Genomic DNA, 21,457 nt, shown 5'->3' on the forward strand with positions numbered 1-21,457 from the left:
GAAAAAACACTATGACATTGTGGTAAGTAAAGTCGACAGACTCCACACGCATTGTACGTGGTTTAACCGGAAATATGAATTTCTTTACTATTGGAGCGCAACGTCTAATGTAATGTCGTAAAATCTTTGTCGTAAAATGTCGAGCAACAGAAATAACATTGTCATCTTGATATTGATATAAATTCTTGAGATAGCTCGGTCAAACATACAGATGTCCAGGCGTCTCAAAATATAGGTATGTATAAGCGAAGAAAACTGCAAACGAGCAGACAAGCAGATAGTAGCAGGCATCGATAGAACGAAGAAGAAGGGGTACAGACTACAGACGACAATTCGAGTGTAGTTTTCGGCGAACAGTGCGCGTTTGTGCCATCCTTTCGACAATCTCGCCACCTACTCTACAGTTTCGTACGCTCGCGATTATATTTACCGCGGTATCTTCATTAAAGAGATGTCGAATTATTCTTACTATTACGTGAAAGTTATCGCCGACGGCACCGATAACTCGAGAACCTACAAATTTTTAAAAGGGTAAGCTTTTTGTAGGACGATATTCCGACGACGTATCATCGGCATATTATGTTCGGTTTCTTTCTTTTCATCATTCGTCTGTCCAAGATTGCCTGTATGATCGCGGACAGCGTGAAAAGTGATAGATCGCGTTACTCGAAATTCCTAAAAGGGAATAAGACGTCAGTGTGAAATGCACGTGGTTCGCACTAATTCGTACGAACAGCATAGATGCTAATTTCTGCAGAAAAGGTGATTTATTCGTAGGAATCCCATCTTGTTTAAACCACCAGAGGACACATGGTCCACATATGGTCGCTACAATCTTTTGTCACGGTTGCTCCGAGGAGGACTGTCTGGTTCAGGTGATATCCATCATCCAGCGAATGCCGTTTTCAAGGTCCGTGCTTGGTCAGTCGCATACTTTTTAATGATTATCGTTAAAACCGCTAACATTCAAGCCCATTGGTGTAATATCTAAACAGACGATAAGAGAAACTAATAGAACGAGGAACTATTAAACCCGGTGATTTATCAACTAATTTCTCTTCTATTCTTCTCTTTTATCCGCCTTCTTAATAACATTTTACGACTGATTTACACGCCTGAAAGACATTCCACCGAGCGAATACACTGCCAGTGAAATATATTCATTCGGTAAAAGCGAGAATGAAGTCGAGACGTCGCGTCGGCGGACGATGCTCGAATAATGTCAGTAAGGGGAAATCCTTTTTTCTCTCAAGCACCATTTGGAACGTTGCCAAATTTAGCCTTAACCTAAAATGAACCCCCTCGTATACACGATGCCGACTATAACGTGAAACGAAATTTGTATTTTTAGTCTCGTACTGCCAAGGTTGTTCCCCAGTTTTCCTGTTGCCACATTTCAAACCAGCTTCCAACATAAAGCCTCCCTATCTTTCATTTAGTGACTGTTTCTCTTTGCAAAATATCGTTCCCATGTTACTTACGATACTGTTTAATTGATATTTATTTTGCAGATGTCGTATAAAATCGAAATATTAATCGAAATGCTTGGGATTTCGTTATTCAGGTTTTATTACGTCCGGTATATTAATAATTAATCGATCGTTTCTTGTTCCTTGTGCTCGGATGAATTTTACACGCAATACCAAGGTATTGCACCGATAGAATCAGATAATATCGTTTAGATCTTCGTAATTAAATTTCACAAAAAGCATCTCAGTAAAGATTACAAGACAACGCGTTATTCTCTTTGGCACGAGAATGTCTTTCAAACTATATCATCGTGCAAGATGTAGCAACAGATTACGCTTATTGCATTACCTATGTTATATTGCATCTCTTTGATATTTGACGATCTTCCGCCCAAGACTCAATTTATCAGAATAATCGCTAAATATACATTATTACGGTGCCTATTTCACGGTACTATAGTTCCACGAATGATATTATCTGGAAAGAAAATTTTTTCTTTTAATTTAAACAGACTGGTAAACACTAAAACTTATCATTGTTATATTTGATTCATTCAAGATAAATAGTGAAATTCCATAATTTGTAACTTTCTACATTTAGATAGATAAACGAGCAGAGAAAAAGATAATGAAACAGAGAAATTTTAAACGGTATAGCGTTTGCACACAACTGTATATGTTTCTATATATGCAATAATTGGGCGTCACGACGCGTTGTGGCGCCGACACCGCGCCGTCGTTCATCGAGCGGGGAGGATGCTTTCGTTCCAGAGATCTATCTCTCAAGAAAAGTCAGTGTTTCTCGAGTATTTCTGCATCGAAGATGTTTCCACGGTATCGTGACTGAGTTTCTTAACTAAAGTACCAAAATACCTTAACAAAGGTTTAACAAGATAAATTCAGTGCAACTTCGTGGATTTTGTCGTAAAATTTCGGCATTATCATTCGACCATATTGTAAATGTTGTCGGCAATTAATGGTATAAACGAAATTTAAATATCAGACACGAAGAGTTCTTTTGTGTTTATATCACTTTTATTCCGAAGGATCACTGAGAAATTGAATTTCGTTGGATAACCGGAAAATACGATGAATGAAAGCTTTTCTGCGTATCGTAGTGATGTTGACACTGTGACACTACCGATGTACCGTGAACGATTTGATTTTCTATTGATATTCACTCTATCCGTCAATATACTTTATTTAAACGAACGTCTTACTGAAATTACATATCGACATATGATACACGAATCAATTGAGAATTGACAACGACTCTAGTAGAAAATAATTTAATTTTCAATAATGGCGGCATAATGATTAAAAAAATATAACACTTATTTTTTATGTCTTGTTTCTAACTATATCTCAATAGTAAAGTTCTTGACAACCATTAGATATGTTATTCGAAAAATTGGATGATCGTTTTGTTTGGCAATTGAAACGAATGAATCAGAATTGAAAGATCAAAGAATATCGTACATTGTATAGAAGACGTTAAAAATTTCTTTTGATTACTCTTTTGATGGATTCTCTTGAGTTGCGAAGTCGATTAAAAAAACGAGGAACAAAAAAATGCAGAAAAGTAAAAATTACTCAGAATCTTTTGTATTTGAAGTTTCATAATTACTATCAATGTGGATCAATGTCCAGGTACTTCAAGGTAGTGATACGTCAGACTAAATTTGGAGGTCGATGCTCGAAAACTGTATGACGCATCGTCATCGTTAATGCCTATACATTCACATGACATCCTTTCAGGGCATCATATTTTTTTCTTAACATTATACTACGCAAAAATATGATGTCTCATCCATGCTAAAACTGAATCAATCTTTTTACTTTTACTAATATTCAAGTAAAATTAAAAAATAATAAGGTTACATTAAACTCCTCGTTACGAGTAATTATCTTTAATATCGCAAATGAGCATTCATTATAATTATTTACTTGACGACTATCATGATTGAAAAAATTCAGATGTAAAATTGTTCGTATCTATCGCATTTATTGAAAAACTTGCACGTGATATTGTTAAAATTCCGGTTATCAATGAGATTCTAAATCGACTATGTTTCAATTTTACCATATGTATTCACTTTCACCTTCACTTCACTGGCCAACAGCCTCTTATAAGGAAAATTGATTTTTCAAGCAACAACGACATAAACTACAAAATTTAAAGCTACATTACGCTCCGTTGCAATAATCCATAGCGTGAGCCACTTTGGAACTGGAAGACAGGTTAGTTACGCCAGAAGTAACTGAAACGTTACGAAACTGTAATAAAAACAAGAGTATATAACAGGTGAATTATATAGATATATTCGCTACAAATTCACGACATATATATGCACGTATACGTAGTTAAATCGTTAGTCATTCGTCTTCCACATCTACGTTGTGTGATGTTGTGAATGTTCAACGAAATACTAACAATAAATCCGAAGTTCAGAAATATATGTATATGTGTAAGTTCGAATCGTAAGTTCTCACGAAGGTCAATTTAGCAAACCTTTTCTTATCAATCGATCGGAAAACCATCGAGTTACGTTAAAAAACATGTACGTTTTCAAGTTTTGTTCAATGAGTTAGGTGTCAGTACGGTCGAAGCACATAAAAACTGGTGCTCGAAGTAGCAAGTTGTTATCATTCGCAACGTTTCAGGAAGACGCCTTTATCAGTCGACGCTATTTATTCTGACTCTCATCGAATACATCTAAATAATAAAAAGATTTTTTTGTACGACGCGTGACACGTTCCTATTGATTTTACATTTCCGTACAGTTCCGGCATTCTGACAACGACGGATAATTCGGAATCCTGAATAAAGATCTGTCAAATCTTAACAACAGCAGAATGAATCACTTTTCGTATGGATGGAAACCTGAAGTGGTCGAACCAGAATTTATACAACAAGTAGCGTCGAAAGCGGAAGTGAGTATTAGTATGAAGCTACAATTTTAAGGCTGTTAATTATAGGAATAGGTTCGTATTGCATAAAGTCAAAGTAATTATTAAACGTCTGTTCAACATCGGTTACGCAATAAAGTTAATTGGAAATTAGATCGCAAGGAAGTATTTAAAGTTTAAAAAATCGCGCTCTACATCTTAATTCGCGACATGTTTCATAGATGGTGTATACGTTATTCTATTAAAACGCATGCGCTAGGATCCAAAAGTATAGAAATATAACGAACAGAGCCGAATGAAGTCGAACACAGACGAGTTATAATACCTATTTATACTGGTAGTTTGTGTATATGAACAGTTTGACGAATTGCAATTGCAAAATTATGCCAGGGAACGGAATGTCAACATATCGGATTCGTTCTTTTTCGTATGCAATGGCTGATATTTGCTATTAGAAAAAAATTCCACAGAAGAATCGTCTGCGTTATGGCGCCTTTAGCCGTGTTGCGTGACGAAACCTAGGTAAGGGTAAGAGGAGAATGATCTCAGTCCGTGTCTCCAGACTTGTCAACGTAACGGTTCTGTGTGCGCATTGTGAAAACCCGTGGAATAACAGCTTTGGAATTTCTGTGTGACTTTCATTTATCGCCTAAAGTCTGAATTATTTGGCTCCATATAACGAACACGTGACATAAGCTAGCTACTAGATATTCTAATCAGGGTGTAATCATTGTGGAAAATGAGTTATTATTACGGTGATGGGAACGGAGCTGCGCTCGACGATGTATTCGTTAAGGCGGCGGTCGAAGTTAAACGATTCCTCCCGTCGCTTTTCAACATCAAAGTGGTACGCGTTTCTCTAAAGCGACGACCAATTTTTTATTGTTAGGTTTTTAATCAGTCAACTTACAATGCTGTTCCACTACGTTGTTATTGTCATCGTTCTTCTTAATTGAAAATACCTTGAGAAACTTGTTTCAAATGATTTTATCTGAACGACAACGCTTTTAATAGGTCATGTTTCTTTTAACATTTTGAAATACTCTGTATATTCTCGCATTTCATTTAGTGGTGGTAGAAGCGATAAACTATTTGCTTGATTTTATATGGAATAATTGTACAAGTAATTATTTTTTTAACTAACACGACTGAAATATTTGTGTCATTTATATGAAATTCTTAATTCAGTTTAAATCTAAACAAAGCGTAAATTTTATTGCTATTGCGTCTTATTACATTAAAGGTGAAACTGTAGAAAGATTGACGAATACCCTTCGATTTCGACGATTTTTGGATATGTTGTAGAAATCGATGTTTTGAACAACTCTTCCTTATACGTATAAGACTGGACTCGTTTAGTTTTCGAGATATTCGCCAAAAACTGCCGGTAACCAATACCGATATATACGTTGCCACAGACGCACGACTATAGCCAGAATTCATTGTAACGGTATCGGCAGTTCTTCGCGAATACCCCGAAAACTAAGCGAGTCCGGTCCAAATATGTATAGGAAAAAGTTGTTCAAAACATCGATTTCTGGAACATATCCAAAAATCATCGAAATCGAAGGGTAGTCAGTCTTTCTACAGTTTCACCGCGCTGAATAATATCCTATACTTATTAACAACAAATGACTACGTTAATCTTATGTTAACAATTATTTGATAACCTTACTTCAGGGAAATATGAAGTAGATCTTAGCTATATAAAAAAAAGTTATAATAAATAGAATTTTCTACAACAATCATATACATGGTATTAATTTTCCTCAACATCTTTGTTGTATGTGTGTGTATCACGTTACTAATTCTCAGATGCATTCTGTTACTTAAAACTACATGTAATGCGTTTAATTCATTGCTGTATGTATCTGATGACGCTAACTTTCCAACTAATTTCGTTCACGTTTTATTGCATGTTTGAACATTTCGTCAGCTATTTATTTTTAATTATTATGATAATTAACCGGTTTCAGATTTTATATGACTCCTTACAAATTCTGCATAAAATATGTTACTGCTTTCCTCGCATTTACTTTTTCTAAACGTACTCTTTACTTATCATTATATAGGCTTTGCCTAATTACTTTCGCCCATTAATTTAATTAATCCTAAACTCTTAGCAACCTTCTAACAATGATATTCTGTTCGCATATTTAGATACATATCATGTACTACGTTACATCTGTGTTAATTAAACCATTTATCTGTATTCTTTCGGAACTGTCTTTGAAAATTAACGGACACATTTCGGTGATGATATAATCTAATTGCTTTAACAACGTCAGTATTTACTTGAACAAATTCACTGCAGAAAAATTGGCGTAATAATAAGATTCACACATGTCATTTCCATTCAGTGTACGCATGATACTTAAGAGCAGTTTAAAACCGGAAGTCGTACTCGAATTAAATAAAGCTACGCGACTGAAGTGTTACGAACATTCCAACATGTATGTGACTTTTTAAGTCTCTATATTCGTAAACGATTTTTTATCGCTTTTTTCTAAATATTCGTTAACGTAGTTAAACAAGTTAAAGTTAAAGTTTGATTGCTGAGAGATAGAGGTAATGAAATATTTTTATATTATGAGAAAGAAGATAGGAAGAAAATGTAACATTGTTATTTCGATATTATTTCCAGTAAAATTAATCCAAGTACTGTGAAGAATGGAGTAACGAAGTCAGAGAGATCATTTTAAAAGATGATGACGTTCCGTTCCGACAATTCAATGAACGCGTACGCATTCTTTATCTCTCGTGATGTGTTTGCAAGGAATATGATTAAACAAAATGCTCCTATTATGCGTCATGTGTACGCGTTATTACTCAACTTCTCATTCATCGCACGTGCACTAAGAAAAATACTATAGATAGGAAAACGTGTTTTGTTAAGTTTGTTAACACGAGATCCGAAACAACCTTTTCTTCTATGAATAAATAAAAAGTATCCTATAAATACAGCTACAAAGGATTTCACACGGAACTAAGATGCAGATTAAAAAATCTTATTCTATAATTGCGTAAAGAATTAACTCTTGTCCGCTTACACGATACTCTCGGCTACACACTGAATCGATACAGTAAATGTTTAAAACGATCAGCATTTTCTTCTACGTAGAAAACCATTTCACTTACAATAAAAATTTGATAACGTTTACCTTTCCAAATAAAAGTAGCTATATACCTTTTGTTGATAAAATTTGTAAATTAACAAAGCTCTGGTATATCACTGATATCACCTGGTGCTAAGTGACTAAGATACTAACGTCTATAACGAGAAGTTGCTTTGTGCGCACTTTTTAAACCGCACCAACCATATCTCGATACGTAATCTGAAATAGCTGTGGTCAAGCTTTCTTCCGTTTGTAATAATGTATTGCCATATGTGATAAAATTAATGAGAAGTTTGCAGCCACAGTATACTTCCGTCCGCAATCGAGAGTATACATACACTTCAGTTTGTTTATTATAGTAAAAGTATTTAAACGTTCAAACAGCTAGGCACATATTTTCATTCTTCTTAATTTTTAATCAGAACAAGATAATCCTAGTGGAATTTTGTGCACATAATTGTAATTTCGGTTACGGTATACGATCATTTTTACTCGTCGATATATCAAAATGGAACGACGAAAGTACACGAACTACAGATACTTAAATTATATAGCGGAAGGTGTAGCTGAGTTGAAACTGTCACCAAAATTAGAACATGCCAGAAATATCAATATCGAGAAAAAAAGCACGATTCCTAATATCGCTCAAGGCAAACTTCTATCTTATACAAAATTCTCTGAAAAAGAAAACTTAAATTCTCGATCGAAATCAACAAAAGAAAAAAACACTTACAAAGACAAACCTCTAAGGACAACCGCAAATTTTATTGGCAAACCCTACTATAACGTAGGCTATCGTAGGAATTGTTTGTTAAAATTATCGTTACGAAGAAGAAAGATTTCGTATGAAAAAGTTTAGAACTGTGTAGAAAGGCATTGTTCTTGTTTCAGTTAGGAGAAAAGGGTTCTGGCTTCAGACCCCGAGCAGCGGTTCAAGATTTCAGCAAACTTAAGCAAGAATGTTTGGCTACGGGGACACTTTTCGAGGATCCCGAATTTCCAGCGGATGATTCATCGTTATATTTCTCGAAAAGGCCAGACAGATATATAGAATGGAAACGACCGATGGTAGATCATCTTTATCTATCTTTATCTCGAACTCTTTATAATTTACGATGTTATGTATCGTGTATCTATATTTTTTAAGCTGTTTTTTTTTTTGTTTGTACCGTAATTACAGAGTTCTAGAAAATATTACATAGAAAATATTCATCCAATTTGCTTCGATATTTTCTTTCTTCGGCTGCAATTTTTGAGGCTGATAAAACTTTAATCGAAGACCAAGTATACGATATCGTATCGTAGAAACAGAAACCTGTAGGACGCCGTCGATGATGTATAACGTCGATTGAGCGTCAAAGTATTATTCAAATTATTTGTTTGTATCTTTATTTCATATTGCGCAATGTACATGGTTTAAAACATTTTCCCATTTCGATGTCGCCTGTGTTTATGGAATTCTAATCTCCAAAGAAATCTCCAAATAAAATTGTAAATGTACAGGTCCGATCTAGCGATAAAACGTGGTAAAGCATCGACTACAAGGATGCTACAAGGATGATGACGATCTAATTACGTAGTCTTAACCAGAATAATTGTTAATATTTACATTGGAGTATTTGATTACAGGAAATCGCGGACAACCCTCAACTGTTCGTCGAGGGTTTTTCCAGATTCGACGTTCAGCAAGGCGAATTAGGAGATTGTTGGCTGCTGGCAGCAGTCGCAAATCTCACGATGGATGCCAATTTGTTTTTCCAAGTAGTCCCAGAAGACCAGAGTTTCGAAGAAAACTACGCCGGTATATTTCATTTCAGGTATTCCCACGGCTGATTATCATACTGTTTAAATTGAAAACGTTTATTCGGCTAAATCTACGTTTAACGTTAATACGTATATATGTATAAACAGATTCTGGCAGTACGGTAGATGGGTAGACGTGGTGATTGACGACAGATTACCGACCTACCGCGGCGAATTGGTATACCTGCATTCGGCTGAGATCAACGAATTCTGGAGTGCTCTTTTGGAAAAGGCGTACGCGAAGCTTCATGGCTCGTACGAAGCTTTGAAAGGCGGAACTACCTGTGAGGCCATGGAGGATTTTACGGGTGGTGTGACGGAAATGTATCAGATGGACCAAACCCCTCCAAATCTATTTAGTATTTTGCTAAAAGCTTACGAAAGGAACTCGCTAATGGGCTGTTCGATAGAGGTAGATAGACGTTTCTGATCTTCTGTGCTCGTTGAACGAGCGTAATCAAGCTAATTATTATTTTAGCCTGATCCAAATATATTGGAAGCCGAGACGCCTCAAGGACTGATCAGAGGCCATGCTTACAGTATTACACGTGTCAAATATGTGGAGATTCAAACGCCAAACCAATTTGGGAAAATACCGCTACTTAGACTTAGAAATCCATGGGGTAACGAGGCAGAATGGAATGGTCCGTGGAGCGATCAGTAAGTTGTTCATCAGATTCCAGCTGATTTACCCAGAATATAGGATCTTTTGCTCGATGAAATGTGGCGTGCTAAGTATTTTTTTAAGTATAAAATGTAGGATCTTTACTACAATTAGTTCATTTACAATGGATTAAACAGATGTTGGTTAAACAGGAAACGATGGTTGTTTAACGTGAACTAATCACAATAACGTATTATAATTAATACAACTAGATAGTTAATTTGTAACTCTCGTCACCACGGATTCAACGCTCTCTCTCACGCAGACTACTCTTCCTCGACAACGCAATTCGCACTCCCTGACTTCTCGATTTATGGTACATTCCCTGACTTCTCAACTAACACTCTCTGGCTTCTCAACTGACACTCTCTGACTTCTCAACTAACATTAACTGTTAATTCGTCTTTCTCTCTTAACATCCCTTTGTGTTTTGTCTTAGCCGCACCACGCACGTGTTCCGCAACCGTTCGTGGCCAGGGTCATTGTTGGGCCTGTCGGCACTTAGACTTTCTCCCGACAATATTTATAATTCACCCGATATCTCTCAGGCCTCTCGTCCACGATACTACAAAAATGAATGTTTGTTTAATAGATCACCAGAGTGGAGATTCATTCCCGATCATGAGAAGGAAGAGCTAGGCTTGACCTTCGACATGGATGGTGAATTTTGGATGTCATTCCAGGATTTTACGCGATATTTTACGCAACTAGAAATATGTAACTTGAATCCAGACTCGTTGACCGAAGACGATCTAAATGCTGGTAAAAAGAAATGGGAGATGAGCGTGTTCGAAGGGGAATGGGTACGCGGTGTTACGGCAGGAGGATGTAGGAACTTTTTAGGTAAATGTGCCTTTTCGTTAGTATTCGTCGTTCTTGTTATTCTAAAATACTAATAGATGTTATTTTTGATGTGGCTCGCAGAAACCTTCTGGCATAATCCGCAATACCGAATTACTCTCGAGTACCCAGATGAAGATGACGATAAATGTACAGTCATTGTTGCGTTGATGCAGAAAAATAGGCGAGCACAGAGAAGAATGGGTGCAGAATGTCTGACAATTGGATTTGCCATATACCATGTATGTACTTATGTAGAACTGATAATGTTCAAAAAGGATCCATATCCTAGTAATTTTTAAATATTCGTACAATTTTGTTACGGTTATGGGAGATAATATACTGATTATAACGATTGCAAATATACAGTTGGAGTATCCCGAACGGTTACCCAAGCCATTGGACATTAATTTCTTCAAGTACAACGCGTCGGTAGCAAGATCGCCAGCATTTATAAATTTACGAGAAGTAACGTGCCGTTTCAAATTACCACCTGGTGTATATTGCATAGTTCCAAGTACGTTTGACCCTAATGAAGAGGGTGAATTTTTGCTGAGAATATTCTCCGAAAATAAGAACAATATGGAGTAAGTAATCTCTTCGTTAAATTAAAAAAGATGGAAGAAGAGAGGGGGAGAGAGAAAGAAACTAAAATATTGATATTAAAACTATATTCTTTCAGAGAAAATGATGATGAAGTTGGTGTTGGAGAAATTGATGATAGGGTAAGAGAGATAGTGTTTGATATTTGTTTTTTACACAGTCAATGTATCGCACAGTTGATGTACGTGCACAGTCAGCATGATGATTTTGTACAACTCATTAACACGCATTGTAATACAAGTAACGAACTGAAAACCAGTTCATTATTTACACTATGCATTTGCATATTGATAACCTAAATCTAAACTGTTAAGCTTTTATAATGCTTTTAAAGAATATCGAATATGAATTACAGTATAGATCTACCATGTATGTGTTTGGTCCCAATTACCAATGTGTAACCAAATCGATCTAAGAAAATTTACTCGATGATCATGAATCTTAATTAATAATTCGTAACAATTCGCATGTTGATGTTGCTTGGCTTCTAGGTCATTAATCCCAAAGGTGATAACGTACACGAAGATGGAGATAAGGTAAGTAATGTGCACGCTAATATGTTTTTAATTAAATTCACACACTAACAAGATCCAATTACAATTTTTACAACAAATACAAATGCAACGTTTAATACAGTATGTCTAATAATAATTAATAAAATCTCTGTGATATTGGACTTTATGAATTATCTTTATATATGTATTATTAAATTTTTATATTTTTATCTTTTCAAGGTTCGAGAAGAACCAGATCCAGACCGTAATGCAGACAAAGTTCGAGAATTTTTCAAAAAGCTCGCTGGTGACGATATGGAAGTGGATTGGATGGAGCTAAAGGAAATTTTAGATTTTGCAATGCGAAAAGGTATAGTTATTTGTACTTAATTTGTTTATATTAGCCGCATATCAAAATAATTCAGTTACAGTAATACCAAAGACCACGTTATAAGTAAAATTGAGATAAATGTTTCGCATTTATCTTAATTTCACTATACAGGTATTTAAATATAATTGAAATGTGTACATCTTATATAATTGCGGTTAATATCTGTTTATTATATGTACTATATAATGTACATGAACAGTATTATATTTACTATATCACGCTACTCATGATATAGTACTACACATATTATATATATTTTTAAGAGAAAATTCTGTTAGAAATAAGTTATTGATTTTATTTAATTGTTACGGCTGTCTGCTTATTATTCAAGAAGAAAGCCTTTATACCTTTACTTTCTCACAATAAGCTTCCGAAATAATGCTTTTTTACTTAATACGTTTGCTGTTATTGACCATAGTAGAATTTACGTAATTACGCTTTTTTGTCATCAATCATTCATTCGTTTAGAATACTTTATGGAAAGACACGCAAATGGCACAATGCATTCTGATTTCGTAGCACTTCGATTAATTTGTTTTCACGTGAATCAATTATATACTGTGTGAACGCTAATGCAACTCAAATTTCATTCGCGTAATTATGCATGTTTTGTTTCTTGCTGTATAATTACTTCATACGTACTATACATAAATACATTTGGGTCCACATGGGAGATAGAAATACCTCGAGTCCATATTATACTGTAATTAATTCATGTTCTGGTTAAAATTGTTTCTTAACGTAACATGATACGACTAATAAACTGTTTGATCAGAACTTTTTAATTGACTTCCAAATTAACATTTGTTACGATTAAAAATGTCAAGACAATTTAAAAGTGATAGGAACCTGGCAACATTTCTAGACAAAGCTTTCTTTTACATAAGAATCAAATGTGCTGATAATACATACGATTTGTATACGAATTAATGAAAATATCTGTAATAATATTGAAAATTTGTTATTTTTAACATGTATATTGATCGATCTGACCCGAATGTACATATGTAAAATTTAATGTTAACATGTAGCTGTATGTTACGGGTAGAACTACCACAGTCGGCGCGTCGTAGTGAGGCACATGCCCCTGAAACTGTACAAGGAAATGGTTCGTTTATCGACACTCTCATCTCACTGCTGTGCGGCATTGTTTGTAATAATGAACAGTACAATAAGATTGTAGGTAAGGCATCGTCTAGTCTAGTACTTACATAGTACATACTTCACACTACAGGTCATACGTATGTAACATAGGAGACAGATATTTTGAAACATTAGGTCTTTTCAGAAGAAAAATGAGTTATTAGAACGCAATCGTAATTTTTCCTTTTAACTTTTTTAACATCTCAATCCTCGATAATAGTACCGCAAATTTTATATTAAGAAGGCATCGTTCATTTTATCCGATTGTTAAATGTAATACGTAATTTATAACTAATTGTTTGAAACAAATAACAAATGTATGTGTATAATTGTAGAAGCGAGGCAAAAAAGCTCAAAGACCGAATAATCAAAAAAGTTTGTGCATGTGCCTTTGTCATAAACAACATATACATATAAACCATTAACGATGTTGCTTGAAAATAATTCATCGGACTTCGAATGCAAAATGTCGATAAAAATCTGTAGCTTTACCATATAATCCCATTATAATTATAACCTATTGTTATCTATTTATATTTTTTATATCTGTGATGTTGCCATCTTCAATTATATATCTAACGATAATCCTTTAATATCTTTTACTTTGTAAGGTTTCAGAAGTTTATGTAGTTGACCAAAATGTACAATATAAAACAATACATTTAAGTTTAATCGATTATAACGTTCAATATTATAAACATAAATAATTTCTATATTTCAGAAACGAATGATAAAGGATTCAGTAAGGATGTATGCCGTAGTATGGTGGCCATGTTAGATGTAGATCACTCTGGAAAACTCGGATTTGAAGAATTTCGAACATTATGGAACGACATAAGGAAATGGAGGGTACGCTAATTTATTGCTATCAATTGTTCACAATTTGAAACAAAAATTAGATAAATAGATTAGTGTATGGGAAAGATTATTTTTTTGGTGGATCATCCACTTTCCATTTATTAAAGAAATAGCTGTAATTAAATGAGAACAAAAAGCTTTACAAAACATTTGCTTTTCAGGCTGTGTTCAAATTATACGACAAAGACGAATCGGGATATTTGAGTGCGTTTGAATTGAGGCAAGCATTAAATAGCGCAGGCTATCGACTCAATAATCACATTTTAAATATCTTGGTACATCGTTACGGAACGAAGGATGGTATGATCACCTTCGATGATTACATCATGTGTGCAGTTCGACTCAAGACAATGATAGGTAAACGAATATCGATAAATATAATAGGACATCTATATCATAATATAGAAATTAACGAATATTTCCATTTCTCAGATATTTTCAGAGAACGAGATCCAGATTTAACTAATACGGCGACATTCACAATGGAAGAATGGATAGAGAAAACGTTATACTCGTAATCTAATACGTGTATCAAAATCATTGATAAAGATAAGAGAATATAAATACGTTCGTATCTTTTGTCATGCTATGTATGTATTAGGAAATACTTGACGATTCCATCACGTTTTTCATCTTGAGAAATTGTTTTTTCTATACTGCTGTTTTCCAATTTGCTAATTGTACATTGATTAAACATAAAGTAAAAACTCAAGATATTTATTGAAAGAATATTTGTTTAGATATATGTTATTAGTAATGTTCCATAAATCTAAATGTATGACATTTTATAAAGTTTATATTAGTATCACAATTCCTTCCGAAAAGTGCATAGGAAGGAAGAAAAACATACATAAAATTTTACTATATATAATAAATAATTTATTCTTTGTATTTTTGTCGAAACTATTATACATGTAAAGAGAACGTGCCTTAATTAATGCATCGTTGTACCTATAAAATCTAATTATCTTAAAATGATAATAATTTATTATATCGGAAACTAGTCTATATTTTATACATGCTTTATCATCTCCTTCTCGTTCAATTATCGAGTGTACGAAAATTATAAGATCCAAAACTCTGTTTATATACTCCACACTAAATAAAGTTTAAGAACTCTGTATTTAGTGTAAGAAATATCTTTTTATTTTCTTTCTTTCATAATTATTGTAAAAAATTTGTTTGCCATGTTTTTTTATGATATATAAACAAATATTTTTACAAAGGATATTGTAAACAACAAAAAGTTTAATAAGATAAATTAAACTTACGTATTGTTGAATTCGACCGTTTGTCTATCTTGTTCCCGTTTAACTATTATTCGATCAAGTAAGTCAGAGCTGAAATAATTTACAAGTTTTCCAATGCATAATGAATTTATACTCATAAAGCAAATTGTTTTCATCGCTATAACGATTCATGCTTTTATCTAGAAATATACCTAGAAAGTGAAAAAAAACTGTTTCACCACTTTGTAAAAGATGTATACGGGAATAAATATTTTAGTTGTCCCCTTAAAACACACTTCACATATATTCGCAAATTTAAATATAATTTAATTTAATCTAATTAGTGTCAACGATTATTATATAATAGAAAAATAAAACTTTTTTTCACAATCACTACGCGATCATCTAAACTTTTTCGCTATGAATGAAACGAATAGCCTAATGTTATTATCGTGAATACACAACAAAATATAATTATTTCGAAAGGCTCACAAGTCACTTTTACACTGATTATACTGACTTGGAATATTATTTTCACTATCATGAAGGTAGATATAAATCTAATCTCTGCCTGATTACGACTGAGCAGCATAACTTTTAAACCATTTCTTCTTGGCGGCTTACTGACAGTTTGAATAACATATATAAATGAATATAGCTGTGTGTACGTATAGCATTGTATATACCTGTACTATCAGGCATTACGTATATGTATGTATTATACAGAGAAATTATCTTTACTATTATACTAGAAATTAGAAAATAATAATTAAAGTTATAACTGTATTTCTTTGTAGTATAAATTTTAGTATAATTATTTTAGTACAATTATTTTATGTTTACTTACTAACGACTATATATGTATTACAATAAATTTTAATTTTGTTATCTATACTGATGTTTTTAAATTTTAAAGAATTTATCAAATAGAGAACCTTTGGATAAAGCAGAAATGTCATTCTTTATAATTAAAATTTATCTTTTATCTCAAAACTAAAATGTAAGAGATCCATACAATTTTTTATTTCTGTCCTGTTTGTAGTGATTAACATCAGAAAGGAAATCTCTCTTAATGTCATATATGCATGTACATACATATATATTCGTGTATTCAAAACACTGAAGCAATTTTTCATATTGGTGTTAACAGATGTTAGTAAGAGATCAGTTTTCGTCTGCCATAAAATAACCTCTTTCGCTTTTAAAAAGTAAGAAAGTAAATAATTTTAAAAAGTTTATAACATAATTCTATAAAATAATATTAGTGTACTAATTTTCATTTTCAATCTATTTCACATAATTTATTTAATTTTTATGCATTTTGTATTACTTATTATGAATGTAAACATGTCATATATCAAGTATATATTTGAATAAATATAAAGAAATCATATCATCTATAAAAAAAAAGATTCTTTCTATACAGTATAAGTAAATGTTATTTTCTTACAACATATTTATTAATTATAAACATATTTTATATATATAATTTATTTCTATATATAAAACTGAATAATTTCTGATAGTATATAAATTTGCAAACACAAATTATAATATTTTGTTGAATACTTTTATTGCTTAGATTAGAAGAATATTCATTCTCTTCTTTATAACATTTTCATGTTAATATTCCAATATTGTTAACATAACTTGTAATATAGAGAAAGATCAGTAAGTGATAATTAATATATACATTGTTATAGTAATCATTACTGTCTTATATGCGTAACAATCATAAGTAGCTTTTTCAAATGACATTTTGTACAAACGCATAATAAAATATATATTTTAGATAACAGGTTTGAACAATGTCAGAAGTTCAAGAAACAGTACCAGAAGCAACAGAAGCAACTGTAGAACAGGATGCTGTATCTGAGGAAGATAAACAATATTTGACTGATTATATAAAAGAAACAGAACAGCGATTAAATGCAAAAGAAGAACTTCGAGCAGCTAATTTAAATCCTAATAGACCACCAGAAACATATTTCAGCAAATTAGATTCAACGCTGAAAAGAAATACTACGTTTGTTAAGAAATTAAAAAATTTTAGTAGTACACAATTAGATACAGTTCTAAAGGATATGACACATTTAAATTTGACAAAATATGTAAGTGAAGTTGCTACTGCTTTGGTGGATGCTAAATTAAAAATGACAGATGTTGCACCTGCTATTAAGGTATGCAGCTTCTTGCATCAAACATACGCAGAATTTTCAACTCATTTTTTTGAGAATTGGCAAAGAATTTTATCTCTAAAGGTTGTAGACAAAATTGCAAATCCAAGCAAACTTAGAGTCGATCTTCGATTTTATGCTGAACTGGTTAATGCAGGGATTTTCACCCATAAGCAAGGATTACCTCTGCTTGGTTCTGCATTAACGGTTTTAATCAATATGGATAAAGAAGAACATAACAATGCAAGCATCATATTAAGCTTCTGCAAACATTGTGGTGAAGATTATGCAGGTCTTGTATCTAAAAGAGTAAGAGAAATATCTGAAAAGTTGGGCATAACTATACCCAAAAGCAAATTACTTTCTCCTGATAAACAACAAAATGTGAGATTATTGTTACGAGATTACTACAATTCATTATGTAAACATTTATTAAAAGAACATAAGGATCTTCAAGCTTTTGAGAAACAAAATCGAAAAATTTTACAAACCAGAGGCGAGCTAAGTTCTGAAAGGAAAGAAAAACTTGAGAGTCTTCAAGTATCCTATGATCGTTTACTTAATAATGTGCAAAGCTTTTCTGATACTTTAGATGAACCTATGCCAGAACTTCCTGTAAATAGTGAGATGAAAGCAGAAGCAGAAGAATCATTGAAAATGATTAGCGAAGGAGAAGAAAATAGTATTTTAGAGGATATGTGGGGAGATGAAGAAACCAGACGATTTTATGAAGTTTTGCCAGACTTAACAGTATTCCTTCCAGGATCATATTTGAAAGAAGTACCTAAACAAGATGCTCCAATAAGCGAAGAAGCTTTAGATGAGGAAATAACATTTGATGAACTAGAAGAAACTGAAAAAGTAGATGAACCTGAGGCAGAAGTGGAGGAACCACAAGTTTCAAATATAAGTAATAAAATACTTCTGGATGCATTTATAACGCATTTACCAAATTGCGTAAATCGTGAATTAATTGACAATGCGGCAGTACACTTCTTAATGAATCTCAACACGAAACATAACAAGAAAAAGCTAGTGAAAGCATTGTTTGGTGTTTCTAGAATTCGTTTAGATCTACTGCCATTTTATTCACGATTGGCAGCTATTCTTTATCCTGTTATGCCTGATGTTGGCAATGATTTATGTTCAATGTTAAAACATGACTTTAAATATCATGTACGAAAAAAGGATCAAATTAATATAGAATCAAAAGTAAAAGTTGTTAGATACATTGGTGAACTTGTTAAATTTAAACTTTATTCAAAGATAGAAGCATTATATTGCTTGAAAGTTTTGTTACATGACTTTACACATCATCATATTGAAATGGCTTGTAATTTGTTGGAAACATGTGGAAGATACCTATTTTGTTCACCAGACTCACATCAAAGGACAAAAGTATATTTAGAACAAATGATGCGTAAGAAGGCAGTCACTGCATTAGATTCACGTTATGTAACAATAATTGAAAATGCGTATTATTATGTAAATCCACCAGAATCTACTGGAGGTGTATCAAAGAAAGACAGACCACCTATTCATGAATTTATAAGGAAATTATTATACCAAGATCTCTCAAAAACAAATACAGATAAAGTTCTCAAATGGATGCGTAAACTAGATTGGGAAGATGAAAGTGTATCATCCTACGCTATTAAATGCCTCACTGCTGCATACAATGTTAAATATTTGAACATTCGATGTGTAGGAAGTTTATTAGCTGGACTTGTTGCACATTACGAAACTATAGGTCCTCACGTAGTAGATGGTGTGTTGGAAGACATACGACTATGCATGGAAATTAATTTACCAAAATTTAATCAACGGCGTATTGCTATGGTTAAATATCTCGGAGAATTGTATAACTATCGCATGGTAGAAAGTGGAGATATTTTCCGAACGTTGTATCTTTTGATTACATTTGGAGTCAGTATGGATCACTCCATACCAAGTATTTTAGATCCACCTGACCACCTTTTTAGAATTCGATTAGTCTGTACATTATTGGAAACTTGTGGACAGTACTTTAGTGGTGGTTCTAGCAAGAAAAAACTCGATTACTTTTTAATATTTTTCCAAAATTATTATTGGTTCAAATATACAGATCCTATTTGGACTCCAGAAAATCCATTTCCAGTGGGCATAGATTATATGTATCGTGATACATTAACAATGTTGAGACCAAAAATGCAATTGTTTCAAAGTTATAAAGAAGCACAATGTGCTGTGGAAGAATTGCGAAATACATTATATCCCACTCTTGGAAATCCTATTGCAGAAGATGGTATTGAACGTACTGATGCAGAACCTGATATGGGTGTAATTGCTGAAGGAGATGAAGATATAGCTGTAACATCTGGAAATGGTAGTGGAGATGCAAAAGGTGTGGCTGATTTGCATTTTGAAGAATCTGAAGATTGTTCTGAAGCACAATCAGAAGAAGATTGGACTGCAGATGCAGAAAGAGATTACACTATGGGTACACAAGAAAATACCCAAGGAGATCAAAGTCTTTCAGAAGGTGGTACTGATGGTGTTATTATGGATGTTACAGAATTAAATGCAGCATTACCAGCTGGCCCTAGAAGAGTAAGTTGTCCTGAAGATGATGACTTCTTGTCTGCTCTTGATAAAATGGTTTCAGATAATATACAAGATAGAATGCGAGATTCAGTGAAACCGCAACAAGTGGATATTTCAGTTCCTTTGCATGTAAAAAGTACTAAAAAAACATACGAACAACTGCAAGAAAGACCTTCTGATAATAGTACAGTCGATTTCGTACTTATGTTAAGGAAAGGTAACAAGCAACAATACAAGAATTTAGCAGTTCCTGTGTCATCAGAATTAGCAATGAATCTTCGAAATAGAGAACAGGAACAGAAAGAAGAGAAAGAACGAGTTAAAAGATTGACACTGAATATTACAGAAAGACAAGAAGAAGAAGATTATCAAGAAACAATTAACCAGAGTACCAGGCCAGTGACAGTAAATTTAAATAGAGAGCGACGACAAAAATATAATCATCCTAAAGGTGCACCAGATGCAGATCTTATATTTGGCCCTAAAAAGATACGGTAGATGCATCTTAATGTTGTTGGAAATCAATCCTTGTCATGTTAGAGGAAAACAAGGAATCTAAAATACGAACTATTTGATGTTCATGTTTTTGTGTAGGTTTTACAATAAATTCGTGATACTTTATTTTTTTTTTTTTTTTTGAAATACATATCTATATGTTGTTTATATGAATTCTCAATCATATAGATTTCAGTGTAAAAACATATTTTATATTAAAAATGCAGAAATGTGTCATATATGTCAATATGTATTTGCATATATTCATATGGAAAGAAAAGCTCTGTTGTATTCGAATAAGGTGTCTTCTCTGTTACTTCCACATTATAAATATACAAAATTACCAATAAAAAATCAATTTGGCTAATACTCAACATCACGATTGTTGATCGTAAAAATTTTAATTGCAGAATTTACATATTGACATAATATAATAAGTCGTATTAATAAATTATACTTCGATATTTTTAATAATTTAATTAAACTTTTATTAACAATAAAAAAGATACAATACATTTAGAACTAATCACGATATTGTGTTATTCATCAAAATGGATAAACTTTTATAAATATTAGTATACCTTTCGGACATTTTGAAAAAATGTTATTATATTAAGCTTCATTTTTATTGTATAAATAAATGTAAAAAACCAGTAATTTTCTAAAAAACAAATACAAATAT

The 21,457-nt window shown here is 32.9% G+C and overlaps 2 protein-coding genes and 1 long non-coding RNA gene across 21 annotated transcripts; 2 read left to right on the plus strand and 1 right to left on the minus strand.

Moving 5' to 3' along the window:
• Positions 1–406: 406 nt before the first annotated feature.
• CalpA (calpain A) lies at positions 407–15,170 on the plus strand. 18 transcript variants are annotated; one of them, XM_069114399.1, is made up of 17 exons: positions 2,210–2,393; positions 3,622–3,710; positions 4,134–4,403; positions 8,387–8,563; positions 9,125–9,312; positions 9,407–9,710; positions 9,777–9,958; positions 10,555–10,805; positions 10,887–11,044; positions 11,172–11,389; positions 11,485–11,527; positions 11,897–11,941; positions 12,140–12,269; positions 13,339–13,473; positions 14,155–14,282; positions 14,453–14,648; positions 14,724–15,170. In XM_069114399.1, the coding sequence occupies exons 3-17, from the start codon at positions 4,326–4,328 to the stop codon at positions 14,807–14,809; spliced, it is 2,319 nt and encodes a 772-aa protein (XP_068970500.1). In that variant the 5' UTR covers positions 2,210–2,393; positions 3,622–3,710; positions 4,134–4,325; the 3' UTR covers positions 14,810–15,170. The 18 variants fall into 18 exon arrangements, with proteins under 18 accessions (XP_068970512.1, XP_068970500.1, XP_068970501.1 ...); XM_069114400.1 differs by having other exon boundaries at positions 4,254–4,403; XM_069114411.1 differs by lacking the exons at positions 2,210–2,393; positions 3,622–3,710; positions 4,134–4,403 and adding exons at positions 407–531; positions 778–910.
• On the minus strand, positions 892–7,617 carry LOC138180512 (uncharacterized). The gene is made up of 3 exons (XR_011173324.1): positions 7,567–7,617; positions 1,819–1,947; positions 892–987 (listed from the first exon to the last, which is right to left on the minus strand). It is a non-coding gene; the product is annotated as an uncharacterized LOC138180512 (long non-coding RNA).
• Positions 15,171–16,212: 1,042 nt separating the features above from the next.
• Upf2 (UPF2 regulator of nonsense mediated mRNA decay) lies at positions 16,213–20,912 on the plus strand. 2 transcript variants are annotated; one of them, XM_069114391.1, is made up of 2 exons: positions 16,213–16,231; positions 17,313–20,912. In XM_069114391.1, the coding sequence occupies exon 2, from the start codon at positions 17,329–17,331 to the stop codon at positions 20,776–20,778; it is 3,450 nt and encodes a 1,149-aa protein (XP_068970492.1). In that variant the 5' UTR covers positions 16,213–16,231; positions 17,313–17,328; the 3' UTR covers positions 20,779–20,912. The 2 variants fall into 2 exon arrangements, with proteins under 2 accessions (XP_068970492.1, XP_068970491.1); XM_069114390.1 differs by lacking the exon at positions 16,213–16,231 and adding an exon at positions 16,409–16,728.
• The last annotated feature ends 545 nt before the right edge of the window (positions 20,913–21,457 follow it).

The sequence above is a fragment of the Bombus flavifrons genome, chromosome 6 (genome assembly GCF_040668555.2).
Source record: "Bombus flavifrons isolate JBK064 chromosome 6, iyBomFlav1_principal, whole genome shotgun sequence".
Taxonomy (NCBI): domain Eukaryota; kingdom Metazoa; phylum Arthropoda; class Insecta; order Hymenoptera; family Apidae; genus Bombus; species Bombus flavifrons.